We start from the raw sequence: 22,909 nt of genomic DNA, 5'->3' as shown, positions 1-22,909 counted from the left end.
TTTAGAATAAGGCTCCTTTTATAGAGGTTTATAAATGGCTTGTAGATATATTTAATTTGTAACCACTTTATAACTCATTAATAACTGTTTATTGTGCATTAATAACGGGCAAGGAAGAGGCAAAAAAGCGACAAATTTGACCTGTTTCTTGCCAAATAGTGAGCCAAATTTATTTGGCTACAATGTTTCAAATTCAAAATGACAGATATTTAGTATAGTTTCCAAGTGCTTTCCGCGAATAACATTATACATGTCTAACATTTTTGTAATTGCTAAATGCAGAAATAAGGTAGCCATTGGATGTTCTGCCACTTTTAAAATTTTTTTTAATAAGACGGATTGGCTAGTGACCTCAGGGAGAGCACAGGTCAAGATACCAAAGAAAAGAAAAAGAAAAAAAAAACATGTGTTTTCTATCTATCTAACAAACAAACAAACTAACAAACAGATAACCAATAGATAATATGAATAAAACAAAATGCCAGATTTTCCTCACAAGTCTATCTGACCAGATTTTAAAGCAACAACAAACATTTGGTAGTTAGGTAGCTAAAAGGCCCATACGTGTTCCATCACAGTCCTCCTATAGATCACCACTGATTTGTCATCAAGGCAGCAACCAGTTATGAAAGAGGAAGACTGCGATCTAATGTATGAGTATTTATTTAATGGGAAACAGTTTCATCTTCATATTTCACATACTCACACACCTGCTTGAGGTCTATGGAGAAATAACTCAAGCCACCTTATTTGAATTTTTTTCTTTCAAGCCTTCCAGTAACAAAATGTTTCTAACTACCCCTTTTTTTTTCTTTTTCTGCTTATTTTTTTTTTTGTTTCAGAGGAAGCAGGCCTCCAGTGTTGACAGGATAACTCTGTATGGCCTGATGGTGAAGCCCATTCAGCGATTCCCCCAGTTCATTTTGCTCTTGCAGGTAGCAGAAGGTTTTACTTCTATTTTTCAATGCTGTCGACGCCTTAGACGTACACTTTTTACGGTGGATGGTGGGGAATCTTTACTCATGGTGAAAAATTAAATTGCAAGGGTGGAAAATTGATTATAATATTTTGCTTAAGCAGACAGCAAGCGGTTGTATATAAATTCCTTATACACAGCATCTACAGAGGTGGCGCTTTAAAGGTAGCTGGTAACAACCGTTCTCCCTCTTATGGATTTATATGTTGACTTTCCTTTTTCCATTTTGAGAAAAGATTTGGATTTGAGCTCGACTTGCTGTATCTGCAAGCAGCTCATTTCATCCCTCAGTAGGCATTGATTATCTATGAATTTAAAAGATAAGTTATGAATACGAATCAGGCGTTTTCTTCCAGCTGAAACTCAATACTTCAACGATGAAGTGTATCTATTTAATCATACATTACAGGGAAGTAAATCTGAAGGCAACAAGGTACATCTGAGCCGCTTATCAAGACAAGAACAAGCTTTCCATGGGGTCATAGTTGCAGGATAAGTACAGATAGGCGAGTCAGAAAACATTCAGTTTTTATTCACTCTATGAATATGCCTTGAGCTCTTAAAATTTCTTCACAATCCACCTCCTGATATTGAGTGTTATGTTGAGTTTGTTAAGAAAGTCCTTTGGAAAGTTTGACATCCTTCGTCAGAAACAGAGTGTTTGACCTGAATTTTAAAATTTCATTGTGGAGAAAACACTATCAGCCAGAACTTGAACAAGAAGTTTTGGCTGCTGTAGAATACAGATGAAAATAATAAACCCTGAGTAAAAAAGACTGGCTTTTCATACAATTTCACATATTCAACGACTTCATTTAACCAAATGTCAAGTTTCTATCTTTAAAAACTTCTCTTTATACAGATAAATCTATCACTTTATCTGTAATTAGAACTGATAACTAAATCATTCTTTTAATCGGTTATTTCTCTTCTAGCCACCAAGGACTCGCCTTTGTTACTCTTGTTTGGAGCGCACAATGTGATAGCTGCTGCACATCAGAAAAATTACAGACACATACGAATCTGTGTGACCGGCTTTCCTTACATCACATGTTGGTTACTTTATCTGCTTGTCGTTTTGACCTCATTGCAGTCTCTGTGGATTGGAGTCAGTGAAATATCTTTGATGTTATGTCCAAAGATCGCTCCATAGAGCAAAAGCCATGATTCCTAATGGCTCTCAATGGTAGCAGATCCTTTGTGGTAACATTTGGAATGAACTTTGTAATTAGCTTCACTTTTCCTGAGTAAGGAAGAGTCTTCGGCTTCGCTGCCTCGATCAGCTGCAGATTTACAATATTATTTTACGTCCATATTCGGGTCAAAATGTGTAATATTGTTCTTCTTCTTTTATGCATTTCAAATGATTCCCTTTCTGCTTCATACGTCCCGCATATGGCATTCTCTTTGCATGTTATATTCATATTCATTATGTCTCTAAAAGGAGCACTACGTTCCTCAAATTTAGGTCACAAATGAACTGTAAGACAATTGAGATCTGACAAATGTTAATTGAGTTGGAAACGTCTATTTCCGCATCTTGATGTATCGAAAAACTGATTTCTTTTTTTTCTATGCCTTACACAAAACTGCCTATGACTTGTATTACACTCTAGTCTTGGCTTATCACTCAGGCATCTAAACCTAGTTTAAACATATATTTTTGCTGAAAGCAAGCAGAAAATCAAAATACCGGATGTCTCTCTGGTAGCGGTGAGCTGCTCTAAACGCCTTCACTAGCCTAAACAGACAGAACTGCATTAGCTAACTGGACATCCCAAAAAGAAGAGAAACAGTATCTGTTTAGTGTGAGTCATTTACAGAATTGTGAACAGCTCTCAGTCAGCTCCAAAAAGTCATGATGGAGTTTTCGAATACACCCAATGACAACATTTTAAGTTTTAAATTATTTTTTTAAAGACAGGTGAGACGATAACTGACATGTTTAGCCAGAATGACGGTCGTTACATATGGATGAAAAAGTTTGTAAGCGTCACCCATCTTAACCAACCGAGTTGGCAGCCTCATGTTGTGTGGGCGTTTTGCTGCAGGCATGACTAGTGTACTTCACAAAGCAGAAGGCATCACGAGGAAGGAAAAGGATTTGCAAATATTTAAACGTCTAAAAAAGTGACTTTGAGACATCAAAATCACTTACATGGAGATGGTATCACGAAGTCCTGATCTACATCCCATAAACAACTTGTGGGCAGAGCCGAAATGATTCAGTTACACCTGTTCTAATGGATCAAGGCGGACAATGCCTCAAAAACCTACTGATAATCAATGTTTGGCCCATGTCATACATTGTAATTGAGATATATATATATATATATATATATATATATATATATATATATATATATATATATATATATATATATATATATATATGTATTTGATATATATATATATATTATATTTGTGTGTGATGTCGATGGATTATATTTATATCTGATATATCTAATAGTTATATATCTATATATTCTAATATTATATTGTATTATACATATATATATATAATCTGATATATATAATATAATATATTATATTCTCATATATATGTATATTACCTATTATATATATATATATATGTATATATCCCTCTATTATGTGTATATGTTATCTGTTGTATGTCATTATCTGTGTATCTGTTATGTATGTATGTCTCTCTCATGTGTATCTGTTATATGTATGTGTATATCTATATCTGTGTATTGTATTTGTTTGTATCCCTCTTGTATATCACCCCACACACACACACACACACACATCCATCCATTGGTGCCTATCTCCAGCGGTCAAGGGGACACGGGTAAATTTAAATAACAAATAATGTTATTTAGGAATAAGGAAAGTTCAGCAAGGGTTTTTATATAACATTTTCCATAGAACATATATTCTTAAAACTTTCCAGGTTTACTTATTAAAACTGTGTACTTCTAGCAACGCTGACTAAAAAGCAAAGAAAAAGGTGTAAGATTGCCTGAGCAATAACGAAACTGAGCAGCTGCTTTCCTCTGACTGTTTTTAGGATATGCTTAAGAATACACCAAAGGGCCATGTGGATCGTCTACCCCTGCAGCTCGCTCTAACAGAGCTGGAGACACTGGCTGAGAAGCTGAATGAACAGAAACGAGTAGCTGACCAGATTGCAGAGACTCAACAACTGGCCCGCAGCGTCAGTGATCGGCTGCTCAGTAAGGTGACTGGATGCACACGCAGTTGCACGCACACACCTGAACGTGCACTTGTACACTTGCACACGTTTTCCTTTAATGCTATTTATCTGTGAGGCAGCCTCTGAGCCCTACAGCTCATCTGTGTTGTTATCACCGGGAGCCAAACACCTGGACATTTAACTAATATACAGCACATTACTTATATCTCTTTCCAAAACATTAATTTTTGGTGGCATTTGTATTTATAGAAATCAGCTCACAGAAATGGTGCCCATTATCATCCCCAAACAGTACCACATGCAAAGGTAGTGGCATTGCTTCTCCTTGCATGCTAAAATTACAGTCCTGCTGCTGCAAATCTGCCGAAAAATGCCGCTCTGAATAAGAAGAATTAGGGGGTAAATGAGACATTTAATTGGAAACTGTAAGAGAGCTATCTCTTTCACCCTGTCGGTCTCACTCTTCTTCGCTCTGCCTCCACTTTGCCCTCCCCCAACACACTACATCCCTCTTGTTTACTTGTTTACTCTACTTAGTAAACACTGCTCTTCTCCTTCTTGAGTGTGACTACATTGTCCTCTTTCTTTTTGCTTCATTGCACATTATTTCTCCCCCTACGTTTTTTTTTTTTTTAAATTTGTATAATCTGTTGCTTTTCAGGACTTTTAGACGAGATGATTCACCCGATATACGCCTCTCGCTCAGAATTCCATTTGCAGCAGTGACACTGCAGAATTCCAATGAGGAAATATCCCTCTAAGTTGTGCACATAAACCTACAACAAACAAATATTTAATTTTTCTCAAAGTATCTGGTGCTCCACTGTAGGAGGTATAAATATTCAAGTAAGAATGTTCCTTATTAACACGTAGTTACACATTCAGTCAGATTATCATGCCCGCCGCTATGCAGTGTCATTTGAGGCTGCTGATATATATATATATATATATATATATATATATATATATATATATATATATATATATATATATATATATATATATATATATATATCCACAGCAGCATATCCCATCTTTTACAGGATCTCGGTAGACTTCTAGTGATCTGGCAGCTCACTCAAGCTTAACTCATGAGTTATGTAGTCATTTCGGTGAGTTGGAAACTGTTGCGTTTGGCACAAACGTTTTTGTGAAACATCAAGACATCAGAGTCTGACTTCTATATTTGAATAAAACGTGACATATCTGATATTGTGCCTGAAATAAAAGTGGGACATTGTTAGAAAAAGATGGTCCTTAGCTCCCAGGGATGTAGGAAGCCATACGCATGTGCAATACACTGATCTTTACTAGATAATAAAATTTAAATCCACCTCAAGTGTAAAAAAAAAAGCACTAAACAGACTTGTGCAACAACAGGTTTTGTTTGACTGTGAATGAGAGGTTCCAAAGGTAATTATTAACAGAGTTGGTAAGTTTGATTAAAATCCCAACCTGATTGTCAAGAATTAAGGGCCAAACACGTTTTAGTCTTGGTCAGTTATGGTTTTATGAATACCTGCCTGGTGAGGCAGATGAAGGGGTTGAATTAGCTCATTGGGATTCTAAAATAGCAATCACTACACACATTTACAGAATAGACACAAGCAACTTCTCTCCAAATGTATAAAAAGAATACTTCAGCTTTGAGTTAAAATGCTTCAGTCAACAAAGTCTTTAACTAGAGGAATAACAGTTCAGCTAAACTAGTAAGTAAAATTTTAAAGAATAAGGAAAATGAATAAACTACAGGAAAAAGACAAAATAATTAGAATAAAACAAAAAAGCAATAAATATTTAAAACTAATTAAGAGCAACGATTTGTATGTGTTCAAACAACGGGTTAAAAATGCAAAGTCGAAGGGAAAATAAAATGTAATTTTAATAGCATAAAGTTTTAAAATATTTTTCTGAATTAGAGAATAATAAAATTTTTTGACAATTGATTCTTGATGTTTTCTCAACTTTCAAGTACCAAAAATTAAAATGTTAATGCGTGCACAAGTGTGAGAGGTGGCCTTCAGCTGCATGGACAGAACAAGCTGTTTGGTAAACACAGCAAAACAAATGGTAGTTACCATCTTAGAATTAGCAGAGCCTTTTCCTTTAGCGTTAGAGATAGCATAAACATAATTTAGCAATTTATAAGGACAATGCATAGATCTATTATTCAGGTTAGTGAGAGGAGATGAGAGAGAAATTTCTCAAATGCAAAAAGCTTGCGTCTTAGTAGTAAGAAAAATCTTGACAAGTCATCAACTTTACAAAGCATATTTGTAGCATTAGGCTCTGTGGCTTAACACTCAAGCAATTAAGCAACACAAACAATGTAAAACACGGACAAATAAACATTTAACAGGCAGCGAGTCAGGTTGGGGTTTCAGTGCCATCTTTTTCGGGCCAGTGGAGAAACTGCTTTGTCAACATAACCTGGCACACTGTCTCTTCTTGGAGAATCTACAATACCTTGAGATTCTTTTCTCCAGGTTCAGGCAGCTAAATTTAGTTTTGGCCTGGGTACGGTCACTGAGTACACAAACAGCAGGCCATACTTTACTTTTGGATCCAGGTTGTCTGTCTTTGAACAGTCTTTTACGCAACCAATGAGATCAAGACACATGTGTGCTCCTCCAATACAGCCATTAAAGAGAGCTGTGGGCAAAGAGAGAGAGAGAGAGAGAGAGAGAGAGAGAGAGAGAGAGAGAGAGCTGCTGGTACCAGAGTTTTGTAGCTCTACAATGTTATAGGGTAATTGCAGATGATCTGCCCCCCTGAATGGTGTCACAGCTAACAAAACGCTAGAGCAGATGTACCTACTGTGAAGAGAAAAAGACATGGAGAACATAAAGTTAAAAGTTGAAATAACAATAAACAATGCAATTTGGAGAACAGTAGGAGAACTCAGCAGAGTGAGAGAAGTAGACCCTGATGTCCTTCAGCAGCCTAAGCCTATAGCAGCATAACTATAGAGATAGCTCAGGATAAGCTAAGCCACTCTAACTACAAGCTTTGTCAAATAGGAAAGTTTTAAGCCTGGTCTTAAAAGTAGACAGGGTGTCTGCCTCACGGACCAAAACTGGGAGTTGGTTCCGCAGGAGAGGAGCCTGATGGCTAAATTAATCCCATTCTACTTTGAGACTCTAGGAACCACCAGCAGACCTACAGTGGTCGGTTAGGAACATACGGGGTAGTCAGAGCTCTGATATATGATGGAGCTTGATTATTAAGGGCTTTATATGTGAGAAGGAGAATTTTAAATTATAGTCTTGATTTAACAGGAAGCCAATGAAGGGAAGCTAAAATAGGAGAAATATGATCCCTCTGGTTGATTTTCATCAGAACTCTTGCTGCAGCATTTTGGATCAGCTTAAGACATTTCCTGATTGTAAATAATTGCAATAGTCCAGCCTTGAAGTAACAAAAGCATGCACTCGTTTTTCAACATCACTCCTGAACAAAATATTTATACTTTTGGCAATATTCCAGAGGTGAAAAAAGGAAACCCTTGACACCTGTTTAATATGGGATTTAATATACATGTGTTGGTCAAAAGTAACACCAATGTTTTAAACTTTATTACCAGAGGCCAAGTTAATGCCATCCAGATTAGGTGATTGACTAAGAAGTTTATTTTTGAAGGACTCTTCAGTCTTAGGCAAAGCAATACAAGTTTATTTGTAGTGACCTCTGATTGGAGCAACCGGGTGTCGTTATCGCCATGGTGAATGGCAATCTTACTGTTTACATGCTTATCCTTAGGTAGCAGTTTCAAATGTCACCCGTTCTGGCACATGACAAACATCTGACTATGGCTGCAGGTATCTCTAATGCCATTTCTAAATGTGGAGCTGAAATTACCAGAGCCGGCTTCTTGGCGGGTGTGTCACTGAGTTGGGGAAATGGTGCTGACCTGTGGGCTGCGATCTATGGATATCCTGCCTTTGTAGAAAAGAGGAGGCTATTTAGACAAAGATGAAGAAAACACAGAAGACTGAATGATTAGCCACAGTAGTGCTGAAGCTAATGCTAAGCTAGCAACCGCCTTACCATGCAGAGAAAGAACACGTGAAACACAAGGTGCCCAAACGTCAAGTCCAGCAACAGAACATTTTAACATGCTTATGTGTTAGAAAGGTCAGAGGTGTCACAGTAAAATGAAACAAGATACATTTGAGAATCTGAAACACCAAACATATCTACCAAGTGCAACAGTGAAATCAAGAAGTGGCGTGACGCAACTTACCCAATCAGCAACCAAGAACAGAGAGACTTCTGAGTTGAGGCGTATGAATGGCTTTTATAACTTCACCGCCTCTAAACTAGACCTAACAACGTCCATGATTTAAGTAAAAACTGAATTAGGCAGTCACAACAAAGTTGGTCTAAAGGGATTCAACAAACAGGTGCTCTTTTTCTTTGTTTAACATATGGATCACTTAAGAAAACAGCAGGGGCCAACACAGTTTACAATACTTGCATCTGTCATAGAGTATTTGTGAGTGAATGTACCGTATGAGTAAATGTTTTCATGGAACAAACAGTGCCTGCATTTATGTCTTTGTTGTAGCTCTGTTATGGCAGAAAGGATTGTGTGTCCCAGTGCTTGTAAGCCACTCCATTTTTTTTTTTACTTTGTACTTAGGTGAATTAAAAGCCATAAACAAAATTAAAAAGGGATCAAAAGGGTTTTTCGGAAGCATTTGTTTAGAAAATTACAAGCATTTCGGGAAAATGCAAAAGCTCAAATATACTCAAATATTTCCCTTAGGTTCCTCCCTAACCACTGTGCAAATATGCAATAGGAAAGCCTATGAAAGGACAGGTGCAATCTTTTTCAATGTAGTTAACTAAATGAATGGTGGTATAGACATGTGTGTGTGTATATACATAAATGCACATTCCCTGACCTTCAGCACAATGACTGTGTTTCTAATCCCAGATGAGAAATCGTTTCTTTTGACTTTTCTGTCCTTCAGGCACTGTGCTCTAGAGGGGGAGCTTTGTGATACTGTCTCCTCTGCCTTTGATCTGATTGCTGTGTCCCTTCTAGCAACTGAACTCGGAGCAGAGGTCGCTTGTCCTTTGTGAGACACTTATTGAGACTGTGTACGGCGAGCGGGGACAGGTCCTGAAGTCAAAGGAGAGAAAGGTCTTCCTCTTTGATGATGTGCTCATCTGTGCCAACATAAATGTCAAGTAAGTCTCTGCTATCAAACAATTTCAATCACTCATGCATTCAGGAATACTTACCTAATGTGAGCCCAATCTTTGATTGACTACAAAATGACATGTACAATTTTAAAGTTGAGCCTAGGAGAGCACATGTTTTGTAGAAATAAATATTTGATTACACAGAGCTTCCATGTGATGCCTGAGGTTTGCAAAGATAATTTGGCAAACTACAGTAAAGAGAAAACACTGCAAGGGCTTTTGAGCACTATCTGAAGTTGCAGGAGCTTTATCAGCTTTAAACAAATGGTAGAATCCCTAACAACATCTTGAGGAGTCCCAGATTACTGACATAAAACGTTTTTGGTTTATTTCCAATTTATCTTCCCTGTCAGCACCATTGATCATATCTCTCTCTTCCCGTCTCTCTTTCCAGAGTAGTAAACAGGGAAAGTTTTTTTTATTTTCAGCGAAGTCCCTGTCAAGGATGTTACTTGAAACCCTCTTGTGCAGCCCCTGAAGGATATTATCATTTCATGTTTCGCTTTAATATAGGTATCCAGATTCGTAAGAAGTGTGCCTTCTAAGAACTTGACAAAAATGATCACACTGTGTGATTAGTGTGATGAATACATAAATAACAATACATTCCAAACATCCTATTTTAAAAGGAACAAAGGTTACGATATACATTTAAGACCAGATGTTTATATTCACTGTAAAACAAAACACGGTCAGTGACAGATTTCTAAAACATGAACTCTTTGTTTTCGATATTCTGAACTGAGTATCCAATGCCTCTTTGCCAGCAAAGTGTCACTGCTTGGCACATCCATTCAATGGTGAGAATTTCTGTACAGAATGAAGAGATGTCCTTCTAAAAATCAAAAAGAGGAAGGAAATAATGTTGGAGAAAGAGATCATAATACTAACAGGAATACTTATTACCTGATGTTTTGTATGTCATATTTGACCTTCTTGATGCTCACTTTGATATGGACCGAGACAAGGTCCCCTTTTTGGAGACTGGCATAAAGGAGGTCCACATGTGGCATTGTGTGGTTAAAAAAAGGTCCTGAAAGCCTGAAAACCTGATGTTCCAGCAGGATGCCCAAAATTGCATTATTCAAACAGATGTTTAGGGTCTCTGACCCCCTCTCTGTTGTCCTCCGTTTAATGGTGGTTCTATATTGAATTACTGCCCAGGCGAGACCACCATACCCACCACCATAAAAAACTATATAGAACTGAAACAAACAGGCATCGTTTTATTATAACAGTACATAATAATATAAACGATAGAGAAACATATTTCTTAATAGCTCATGTCTACACAAAACAGAACAAAATATTTGAACTTAAATATACATTATATATAAAAAGTGGCAAATATATATCCTACTATATATATATATATATATATATATATATATATATACTGTATGTATGTAGATACATTTTCCAAATAGCACAGATTAATTACACAAAGCTCACTGGAGAAAATCTAATTTACCCTATTGCACTGAAAACAGAAAACACAAACTAAAGCTACATCCTGACCTTTCTTGCCTTCCTTGATGCAAAATCATCAATAATGTCATCACAGGAGATCAGCTCCTGTATTGACTGGAAGATACTGATAACAGCAACAAAAGTGAGCTGTTGCTGAGACATGGTTGACCTCAGGTTTGACTTTATCAACTTCAGTTTTGAAAAATTCCTCTTGTCACTCAAAACCAGAAATTGAGACTAAACCAATTCACCTGCGTGACCTCATAATCATTTTTTTTTACATTTATTTTTATAAGCCATTTCACACAATTCAGAAAAGAAATTGTAGGAATTATAGACTTTAAAGATATTAGGAATGAAATGTGCATTTTATTTTATTTTTTTAGAAAATCAAGGTGTAACCAGGGGTGGGCTTGGGTTGAAAGTCAGCCCTGGAGCCAAGTTTGGAGAGGCATTTCATCCGATCACACAACAGATGCAAGTGGAATCATAATTTTTACATGAGTGCTTTAATTGCAGTATAAACGCAACTTTTTTCAACTATTAAAACTACATGATAGAAATATAATCTATTTTCAGTTCATAAAAGTTTACTAAACAAGCAGCTTATCATAAAATATTAAAGCAAATATTTAGGAACAAAAATTAAAGCTATATCCTGAAATACGAGTTAGACCAGAAATTAATCAGTCTTTTCAGCCTATTAACTATGAGACGTCATGAAGCCTTGGTTTGTACTGCAATCCTTGGATTTCAAGAGGCTTAATGTAATTCAATTCAAACACCTATTACCACCCCAGCTCTGCATCTGTACCTGAAACTGTTATTTAGGTGGTCCCTCCTCCTACTCCTCCTCTTTCTACTGTCCCTCATCATCTGTCTCCTCCTCCTCCTCCTCCTCACCCCTGTGGCTGCTATTATTCTGTCCCTCTGCATCAAATCCACGACCCTGGCCTCCTCAGCTACTAATACCCATGACAACCATAATGGACATTGTAAAATGTGCAGTGTTAGAAACACAAATACAATAAAGAAATACTAAATAAGGAAAGCGCAGAACACACAAACACAGTAAGGGAATTACTCAACGTATCTGTATTTTTCACGGGTTGGAAAGAAATATTTAATGTAGAAACACAACAGGAAAACAGGATGTACCCTACATTTATTGAAATATTATCCATGGAATACAGACGCTCCCTTGTACATGTCTTCCTTTTGCTGGTCAGCCAGTATGAATTGACATTCATTTTAATTGCTAAATCAGAGTAATTATATATACACATATGGTGTAACCTTTAATTTTCTGTGTGCTCTGAACTCACCCAAAACTGAAACACTTAAGTCTGGGAAGGGCCATGTAATGTTTGTGAACCTGCTGTAAACATGCTGCTCGGTCCGGCGTTGTCTCCGGCCTGGCTGACTGGAATCACGCGGACCTTCGCCCCTCCAGTGAAGGGCTGCACTCCCACAGTTAGAAAAACAGCTGTAAAACACTGAACTGTTGGTTAATTTTGCACACGGGCTGCATCCTGCACACATTTTTTCCACTCCACTCTGTTTCCAGCATCTTTGCTGCTTACACTTGCTCCAGTTTCTTTCTTAATTGTTTTTTTTCATTTATGATGGGCCGTTTGTATCTCCACTTAATGCTAAATATCAGATTAAACTAGTCTGACGTTGTACGGTGCCACTTGCAGGCATATTTGGGCAAGTGGGCACGAAGTTGCCCTGACGTACTCCTCCTGAGCCTCCCTATGGCCACCCACCCCTGGGTGTGACTGAATTTTGCCCACTAATGCCGTTAGACCATTGCACTGTAGAATGGATCCCCTGCAGCCCATTCCATTTGAGAGGCCCAGAGACCCCATGGCCTTTCCCTGGTCTCACGAGCCTACAGCCTGTCTGCCTGTGTGCAATGTGCATGGCTGTGGCATCTTTTCACAGTAAGCAGGGCTGCCAGCAGCTGCAAGGGGTGCCAATTTGCCAGTACCCCACACAGTCATGTGATAGATAATGGAAAACCGCATTTGTGTCACAGATAATATTTCTTTTCTTTTAAGTGCTCCCCCTATGTGTCATGGAAAAAATCCTGCCATGGTCGCCTAACTGGTTCGCCCGTGCCAAAAACCGTGACTGCATCCATGGTCACTTTTTTTGCTGCTGGATTTTTAAGTCTGGTCAGTCACGTCCAAAGTAATTTATCTGCTTTTTTTGTTTTGCTTTTTTTTTTTCCTCAAGCAAAAGCTTTGTGAAATTATTCTCAAAATAAATGACCAAATTAATTTTTTCTGTTGTCATTGTCCACTGTGTTTTTGCTGTTGTAGTGTGATTCTTCCGTTTGCATAATGTGTCAGTGGCATTTGTGCCTGGCCGTCTAAACTTCCTGGGGTGTGACTTTGATTGACAATGTTTCATAAATGAATTAGAATTGATGAAGAATGACACAAAAGTGCTGATTGGCCATGGACACAGAGAGCTGCACCCAGAGGTGATTCTTGAAGTGACCAATTAGAGACCAGCACGAAGACACCTGGAAGCCAAAAGTTTAAAAACATACATATACACTGTTGAAACATTTGTAAATAACCTCAAATAAGCTCAAAATAGAATTGGAATGCTGAAAAATCTGAAGTTTGAAATATTTTGCGAGTGAACAGATTATATTTACTTTTTTAAATTTTTTTATTTATGTTTACTATGTCAACTTTTTCCTGCAATTTTGATGTTGCAGCCATTAAATGGGTCCTAGAGCCCCTAACGAACCACCACTGGATGAAACAGGAATTAAATCTTTCTGCCACCAAGGAGAACACTGTCTGATGAAAACCCAGTACGAGCATTGAAACATGGTGGTGGCCAAATAAGGCTGTGGGGATGTTTTTCAGTAGCATTGACTGGGAAACTGGTCTGTGTCATGGGAAAGACGGTTGGTGATAAATGCAGAGATATTCTTGAGAAAAACCTGAGTCAGTTCCGCCTGGGATTTCAGACTGGGATGGAGGCTCACATTCTAGCATGACAATGACCCAAAGCATAGTGGTAAAGCAACATTTGTGTGGTTTAAAGGACGATATATAAATGTGCTGGAATGGCCTATTCAAAATTCAAATCTCAATCCAATTAAGAATCTGCGGTTAGGCTTGAACCTCGGTGTTTACAAGTGAAAAACGTCCAACACGAAGGGGCATTAAGCAGTTCTGCCTTCGGGAATGGGTTAAAATCCCAGTGGCAAGATGCGGCAAACTCATAGAGGCTTATCTGAAGCTCCTTGCAGCTGTAATTGTAGCAAAAGATGGCTCTACAAAGTACTGACTGTAGAGCCATCCCAGTCAGTACTTTGTAGAGTACCGCCAGGCTAAGCATTGTTGGTTTATTTTAAATGCGTTGATGTTTGCGAGCGACATAAAATGGTCATTAAAGTTCCTGTCCGCGAGTAAATTAGTAGTGTGTGTCAACCTGTTATTAGGTTGACGCACACTACGTCCGTGCCGCGCCCCCCTCCTTCGAGCCACATGACCCAACGCTCCCTGTGCATCCTCGTTCCACCTACTACTCCTGACATCACCCCCCGCCCCATCAAACTTATCAAAGTTGTAGGCATGTTCTGTGAGTGAAATGGTGCAAACTCTCAATCATTCCAATCTGATTCCGGCAACACAACATGTCAAGTGGGTTGAATTATTTTGCAAGGCACTGTATCCAAAAACGAAGGCTGCTTTCCTTGCACACATTTGCAAACTTTGACCTGGCTTTTTATGTTGGTTTTGGAGTAAAAGCTTCTGAGCTAAGGGCCTTTCAGTCTGTGTTGGTGAAGGACTTGCTACACTGTGGATAATGAGGCTCTCTTTCCAGCTTTAGCCAGCATCTTCACAAGGCCTTTTTCTTTTGTTCAGGGGCCGATACACTTATTTAAAATCAGAACCATTTCATCCCTGGGCCGAATATGTGCCTGCATTTAACAGAAATGCTGGTAATTAACCTATTGGAAGCTTACAAAGCCGCCACATAGAATTAAACATGTTAGGTTTTGTAACTGACCTAAAACAGGAGATTTTTCGTCTAATTTGATGTCAGAAAGAGAGTAAAACAGTGTTGTATCTTTTCTAGTGTACCTAATTATTTTGTTTCTACTGCATATTTATATAGGGCCATTTCTTGTATTTCTCCTCACATTTAATGTTTAATGGACTTATCTGAGTATCCTGCTTGACAATACACGCCATTGTTTTTTTCTCATAGGTTTGAAATTGTTTTCAAAATCTTCTCGCTTTTGAAAATTTGTTTTTAATTATCTCCAACAGAGGACCTCCTGATATAAGCAGCCTCGTTCCCGTTGGCCCCAAGTACACCGTGAAGTGGAGCGCCCCCCTTCAGCATGTGCAAGTGGTAGAGGTTGGCCAAGAGAACTCTCAAAGCAAAGACACCTTGTTTCCGCAGAGTGGGGCTAAGAGGCCAAGTGGTGCCTGCAATTCAGGTAAAAAACAAATATGTGAACTTGTGCCATCGCAATATTTCCCCCTATGTGTCACCCTGCGGGTTAATCTCATCACTTTAACTGCCTGTTAGTCTACGGCTCTTTCTCTGAGTCAGCAAGGCTAATCTGTTCCTGTTCTCAAGTGGAGAGACGAGATGGAGGGGTGGAGACGCAGTCATGCTGCTTGTCACTCTGATTGAGGATGTGTTTGTGAGGGGGATAGTGATGATGGTCACTTGTTCCAGTCTGTCTGCGGTGTTTTATCTTGGAGAGTGATGCTGGGGTGGGGAGCCCCGAGCTGCATCCTCCTCACTGTCTCATCTCAGTCTCTGATAGACCAGAAGCATGTTTGGAGAGGAGTCATCAATCCGTCGAGATTATTCCCTGCCTTTTTAGGACCAATTAGAGAGCCGGTGGCAGCAGATAGGAATCTGTGCTTGAAACACTAGCTCTCCCACCACCTCTCGCGAAACTCTGGTGTGTACCAAGCTTGACTGAGATCCCTGATAAATGTGCCATGGGGAAAGGAAGATACAAAGCCTTATCAGGATGTAATGCAGCACACTTTGTAAAGTTGCCGCTTCATGACTTAAATATTAATGGTGCCTTCTTCGGTGCTCCTTGTGTCATGCTCAGCAAGCGCCTACTTTTTAAAGGGCTGGTTTATATTCTCTCTGGATTTAGGTTTTTTTCCCCCTCCTTTTGTTCAGGTAGTTTATACTCATATCCTCACAGCTTTGCTGCAAGGTTTTGGGATCATTTAGGATTAGCTCTCAGTACAGCTTCCAACAACTTTCTGTAACTCTAAAGGATTGGATGGTCCACAGTGGTGCTGGATTCCTTCTGTTTTTGCTCTTTCTTTTATTGACCCTTTTGGCCATCTCTCTGAACGCCCTTTGTACCTGTTGCCAAATCTTCAGTCAGGTTTGCAGTACAATATATTTACATACAATGTGATTTCAATCGGCAGAGTGTCTCATTGGCATGCCTTTCTCGCTCAACATAACCTAAAATGAAATCAGATTTCACCTTCTGCTCCCCCTCATACCTGTCTTTTTATTTTTTTTTAAAAGCATGCCGCCAAACAGGACTGCATTTTGTTCCCCCTCCAACCTTTCTATCATTGTGTGACTTTATTTTGCTGTTTGGGTTCTTGTCCGTATCCTCCTTTGCAAGAGCAAAACAATGTTAATGTCTTATACCTGAGAGCCAGTAGTGCTCGGTGTTTATTCTCTCACACGGACTTCCCCCCATCTCACCCTCTTTCATTCCTGCTTCCTGAATGACCCGCTGTCAGAAATGCTGTTTTCTTTTTTTTTTCCTTTTTTCCATCAGCGGTGTAGCAGTGGGTTTGGCTGGGGATCAGACAAGAGTTCTGACAAGAGCATTGAAGCTGCTTTGTCTTTAAAGCCACTAGCTAGCATCACTGGCACAGTGGATGAGTGTGAGGACGGACCCCTCTGGGCTCGGGCCTTCCACACCAGTGAATTATGGTGCCTTGTGGCCAGCGAGGATAGTCATGTCTTAGTGTATAAACCATATCCTGCCTCACCAACGGGATTATGTTGGATTACAACTCAGCACATTCACCTCTTGGGCTGTTGCCAACAGCAGGCCCAAGAAGACTCGGCAAACCTGCACACGGGTCCAGGCAATCCCTTTGAAGAAGACAATGTTCTGCTATTGTTCTCCCTGCACACAGCTCTCCCCCTTTTATATTCAGATGTCTCACCTATTGATTTGCTTGTGCAGATGACAGATGTCACTGTCTGCTAGTGTCAAGGATCCTATTAAACCCCCAAAGCTACGTTGGAGCTCTTTAGATGAATAACACCTGCCCACCCTTCCCTTTTCCCTCTCCCCTAGTCCTCTTATGGCTCTGCTCTCACTCCGTTTATGCACGTGAATAGCAAAACAGCTGCAGGTCCCCCCGGATGAGCAAGCCTCACTAAACTCACCGCCCCGCGCGGCTCTCCTTCTACTTTATTATGTGGCAGGGGAGACAGTGCAGGGCCGCTTTGGAGCAAAATCTACCTGCAGAATTTAATTAGGCAACTCTCACAGAACTTGCTGCCAAAGAAATGTGGACCAGGGGAGCTGGGACGGGGGGTGGCAGACAGGAGGAGACGTGGGTATTGATTCCTGGTACTAGGAGAGAAGGACTTTGAAGGCAGCGGACCTCAAATCGATGCTGAATTTTGCGTCTAATGAGACACCTGCATTCTCTTTGGCCAGCAAAGGGCATCATAGCCCCAAATAACAGTTTCTCCATCTATTTTTTTTTCTTTACTCATAAATTCCCCCTCTGTAGCTCAACAAATAATGGTGATCGATCCATCTTTGCACTGAAACTCTTTTATTGGTGCCCACTAGAGCTTCAACCAAAGCAACTTTACTTCCTGCACCCCTATTAGTTATGTGAGACATTGCCTTCCTTTTCCAGTTGACCTTGAGCTTGAAAATTTTACTGTGCATCCAAAGAAAAGCTTTTTTTTTTTCTGACAAAACATTTGATCATTTCAATTGAAAATGTTCACAATGGTTCCAATGAAACGATTTGGTGAATAGCCAAAATTAAATAAGTCGATATGGTCATAGATTTCCTTAAAACATTCACGACAGGGAAGCTGTAGCGTATTAAATGTTTTGCATTCCAATTTATTGTACAAATTGGCTGCTTTGAGATTCAGATGGTGTGATAACCTTGAGCAATATTGCCATGTTTTTAAGGATTATGGTGCTTTTACGTAAAAATAAAAATACTGTTAATGTTGCTGCTGATATGCAATTACATGTTGCAACAATAATAATATCAATAATAATTTTTTAAAGACATTTATAATTTCTTGCATATATATACAAGCATTACGGGTCAGATTTTTGAGACATTCTTTTGACACAGATTTTATTTCAAAGTAATATTAGATAATGGTACTTTATCAAAAATGAGGGGTTTAGTTAATCTCATGTGTCGAGATTAAATTTAGAGGTAGGGTGACCTAAAACTCTAAAAAGTACGTTTGACATTTGGAAAAACACAAATACTATTTTCATTAACAAAAGTCAACATATATAGTCTGTTGCTCATATTAAATTTTTTTGTTGCCTATCTCCCAGGTAAGGCTCTTCTTGGCCCTCCACGGCTTTACCAGGAGCTGCAGGAACTTCAGCACGACCTTTCAGTCGTGGAAGAGGTTACTCTGCTTGTGGGCACACTTCAGGGGATATACCAAGTAAGTCTTAAGCCTACATCTCTTGAGTTAAACTCAGAACATTTAAAGACCAAAACAAGCCCAACAGCAAAGTCTCAGGTGCTAAAACTACTCAGATCAGTGCATTGGGTGGGTTGTTCCAGAATGTGTATGCTACTATTTTTGGTCTCAGAAGAAAAAAAAAAAAAAACACTCAGTGAGAGACTGATGTTGAAGCATTAATTTGACCTCTGCCAAGAGTGCTTTCAGCATTACAAATTATTTATGACACCCTTATCTAGAGAAGTAAATTAAGAGGTTTGGATTATGGAAAAACTATTTACCATCTAAAGTCCACCTTACAAAACATCTGAATCTTCCTAAAAATGACTGAGGAAGAAAAAAAAAACATCCCCTAAGATACAAAGACCACCCAAACACTTAAAGAAGCAAAGGAGTTCCACAGAATAAGGGATACGTCTTTTTTTCCCGCTTTTCACCTAAAAATGAAGTTGAATTTTTAAGATATCAAAAAGGCTTTCAAATTAATAATTTTCAGAAGCACAACATCTTGCATCTTTCTCCCCAACAATAGATCCACAAGGGTGGGAATGAGATGTTCCATTTGATACAAAAGAAACTGGCGACATCCTGCTGTAGTGTACAAATCAGTAGTCTTCCCAATATCTTCTGGAATCACAATTACGGCACTACATGCAGGAACACATTCAGTAATCACCCGAGTCTCGCTGGCTAATGGTTGCACCTTTGCCTCCCTGGACTTAATGAGCACAATGTCCTCAGGAAAGTAATGCTGGCCTGGCACTTAATGGCTGATATTCCTTTCCACCTAGTTATGATACTGTCTGTTGAAAAAAAAAATGAAATAGACAAAATACTTCTACACAGCTCATTTGCTGCAGAAAATTGATTTCATTCTATTTGACTTGAGGGTCCAGGTTATACTATAAAATGGATGTCAGGACTGAAATAAATTCAGAATTATATTTGAGTGAATGAACAGGATTGTACAGTTTATTATCTGAAGAATACTGGTTCAAAAAATGCACAGCAGGTTTAGCAAAAGAATGCACCTCATTACTGTGTATGTCAACAACAATGCAGATGACTGTCCACTGTGGCTGCACGCTCTTTCAGGAAGAGTGAATGCTGCAAGTCAATGACTTGATGCAATCTCCTGGGTTTCCTTAGATAGAAAACTTTTTGACCAGTCTGTCAGAATGATTCGATTGAATTGACTTTTGTAAAGTGCCTTGAGATGGCATGTGTTGTGAACTGGCGCTATACAAATAAAACTGAATTGAATACTGCGAGTATTTATTGCGTGTACGTTTGGTCTTTATGCACATCACTTATTGTGCTGTGTGCATCGTGACCCACGTGTGCCTTAGTGTGGAATCAGCCGGTTTTAAATGTGTGTGTTTTTCTTTCAAAGAACCTGAACACCACTGTGTCCCAGGACTGGTGTCTGGCTCTGCAGAGGCTTATCCGCATCAAAGAAGAACAAATCCAGTGTGCTAACAAGTGTCGCTTACGCCTGCAGGTACCCGGCAGGCCAGACAAGTGAGTAGATGTTGGCATTAAGGTAAAGCTCTAATTGAAATGTACAGATGATGGAATGCTTGATAATTAAAGCTTATGACAATGAGAATAAAAACAACAATGCGGCAGAGTCCGGTTTTATTTTAGTTAAAAAAGACACCTCAATTAAACTATTAAACACTAGAATGGTTATTATAATTTGTAATAAAAATAAAAAATCTATTAAATTTAAAGCCTTGACAATTACATTCAGTTTAGTCTATTTATGTTGCACACATTTTAAATCAAATCTCAGGGAAAAGAGAACAAATATAATGTAAATCAAATGACATTTTTTTTTTTTCTAAATATCTGTTACCAGGTTTGAAAAGGCTTAGGCACAAACAAATCATGTGTTCTCAGGACCATCTTTGATGTTTAGTACATACTAGTCTGTGCACCATAGATCTTATTTGGATACAATATATTTCTTTTAAATAACAATGTTTTACTTCAATTTTTAATATTTTCTATCTCTTTTTTTTTGTGGAGAATAAAACATGGTGGAAAATTGTGATAAATTTGTTTTCTGAAAAATAATTTAAGTAATCTTGACTGATTTACTTAATATATAGCCATTATGATACTGAATTACTACAGGACCATCATCCAAAGTCAGATTAGTTTATAACATAACGAGAAGTAACCTTGCCTGCAAGATGAATTCTTGCCGTATTTGTGTGTTCACAAACACATGAGAATCCAACTTGTACCGCTCCGGTTTCAACTGTTTGTGTCGGAACCAAAAACGGTTCGGGCCAATCGCGTTGCAGTATTGAGGTTTAAGGTGGGACATACCGCTGCGACGAAAGCCGGAGTGGCTGAGCCCACAGCCAAACCAACATAAACATGGCAGCGCAGGAGAATCCACAATTTCTTCTTTGATAGTAGAACAGCAAGAAGACTAGCTTACCTTCTTGTGGTCTCTCATGACAGTGCTGCTTACGTTTTAATTGGATGCTGTGATTGGTTAAAATCAGCCTTTCGTAGGTGGTCACGAAGTGTCGCTTTGCCCAATCAGCTTAGAGAGGTCTGCTGAAATTCCCTCCTTTCCCCAAACAGATTCAACAGGAGCAGTCCCAGATTGACAATGTGCAGAACGTAGAGCTTTACACATTATCAATCTGGCTGACCAGGTTAAACGAGAAGCATGGAAATATTGAGAGCAGCTAAGTGGCACATGGTAACTCTGAAGCTGCAGAGATCCACAGCTCAGGTGGGATAATCTTTCAGCAGGACAACTAATTGTCATGCACACCACGAGTCTTGACTTAAAGGTAAAATGACAAAAAGAAAGGAAGGTGTCCCATTTGTAGTTTGCAGCAAGGCATGCAGGGGTCAGAAAAAATGTGTGGTACAAAGTGTTTTGCTTAGATCAGGTCAAAATGTAACTTTTTGAGCTACATACACCCTGTAAGTCACCCTGACCACACTATGTCCATTGTGAAATATGGTGTTAGCAGCACTGTGTGACTGTTCTTTCTGCGTGGACAACCTGCTGGTCTGAGCTATTGGTTACTTGCTAAGTAATGACAAAGTTAGCCTGTTCAGGGTACTCCCTAGAGGATGGAATAAGGGCTCAGCGCCGCTATACTGTTTTTCAAATTTAGGGTATTTCTTTCCTATTTTCCCTGATCATTATCCTCAAATTTATCGAAATTCTTCGGCCCGCACATCACGGGCGCGCTTGTTTTCCAATGGAATCTCAGAGTACTGTCGTCTTGCGATATTTTAGGGCATGACTTGCTTCTCAGTGGTCGGTTGTTCTGTGACGTGTTCAAATTAAGTGCTATTGGTGTAGGTCTGGCTGCACGCAAAACCTTTAAAGAGACATTTTCGCGGGTGAATTTCATTAACGCAAGCGCTACACGAAACCCGTTGATCAGAGGGCGATCTCTTCATTTTTTGTTGCGTCTTTGGCGGTGACCACCACCCGTGTAGCTGAGGAGGAGCGCCCAGAAAAACATCTTTGGCATGCCCGCGTCGAACGTCACGCACAGAGCTTTTTCTTCTTGTTATTTCCGGCGGACTAAACGCCACCCGAGGCACTGCTGCCTTTCACTGGATGAAACAACGTACACTGCTCGCATCAGATTCTTAAATTAAGCCGTGTTACCTTTCTACTAGTATTTGTACATATTGTTAGCAGTAAACAACATTTCATTTGACCTTAAGAAGAACTTGGTGTTGGATATTTTCTTATGCATCTTAAGTTGTATATTTAGAGTGAATTGACAGCTTAAGTTGCAGGAAATGGCCTCAATTTGTACATAAAACAGTGAAAATGCTAGAAGCCTACTTCCATTGTTATTAGAAATAAACCCAAAGGGCTTTATTTCCTAACAAACAAAGCGTGAAACACTGAAATAACAACTAATACGCCAGGAGGATAATCTTTCATAAAAACTTTGTATGCAACCAGAGTGAGTTACTGACATATACATTTACAAAATGTCAAATAACATGGCTATTCATCCTCAATCCAGCTAAGAATCTGAGGCACTACTTGAAAAGGGTCATTCAAACAGGCTCTCCGTGTCACTGACTTTGAGATATTTTACAAAAAAGACTGGGCAAAATATGCGTTACCTTGCTCAAAAGATTTGTTGCAGTAAATACAGTGGAATATGATTTTCAAAATATTGAGTTTAAATGCACACACTTCTTGAAGTTTCATTTAGACAAACAAACTGAAAACCATGTAACGTTTTACTTCAAATGTTGACACTATTTTCTGTGGATATTTCACATGAAAATCTATAAAAACAAAGTTTGTCGTAACATAATCATTTGTCGTAGTT

The 22,909-nt window shown here is 38.9% G+C and overlaps 1 protein-coding gene across 3 annotated transcripts in view; it reads left to right on the top strand.

Moving 5' to 3' along the window:
* The window catches only part of arhgef10la (Rho guanine nucleotide exchange factor (GEF) 10-like a), a 175,486-nt gene that overhangs the window by 54,122 nt on the left and 98,455 nt on the right, over positions 1–22,909 (top strand). For all 3 annotated transcript variants that reach the window (XM_036151338.1, XM_036151337.1, XM_036151339.1), the window contains 6 exons: positions 843–935; positions 4,011–4,181; positions 9,208–9,353; positions 15,143–15,315; positions 18,433–18,548; positions 19,963–20,090. In XM_036151338.1, coding sequence (XP_036007231.1) covers positions 843–935; positions 4,011–4,181; positions 9,208–9,353; positions 15,143–15,315; positions 18,433–18,548; positions 19,963–20,090 — 827 coding nt within the window. The remainder of the gene's footprint in view (positions 1–842; positions 936–4,010; positions 4,182–9,207; positions 9,354–15,142; positions 15,316–18,432; positions 18,549–19,962; positions 20,091–22,909) is intronic.

The sequence above is a fragment of the Fundulus heteroclitus genome, chromosome 20 (assembly GCF_011125445.2).
Source record: "Fundulus heteroclitus isolate FHET01 chromosome 20, MU-UCD_Fhet_4.1, whole genome shotgun sequence".
Lineage (NCBI taxonomy): Eukaryota > Metazoa > Chordata > Actinopteri > Cyprinodontiformes > Fundulidae > Fundulus > Fundulus heteroclitus.
This window is presented reverse-complemented; position numbering and strand designations above follow the sequence as displayed.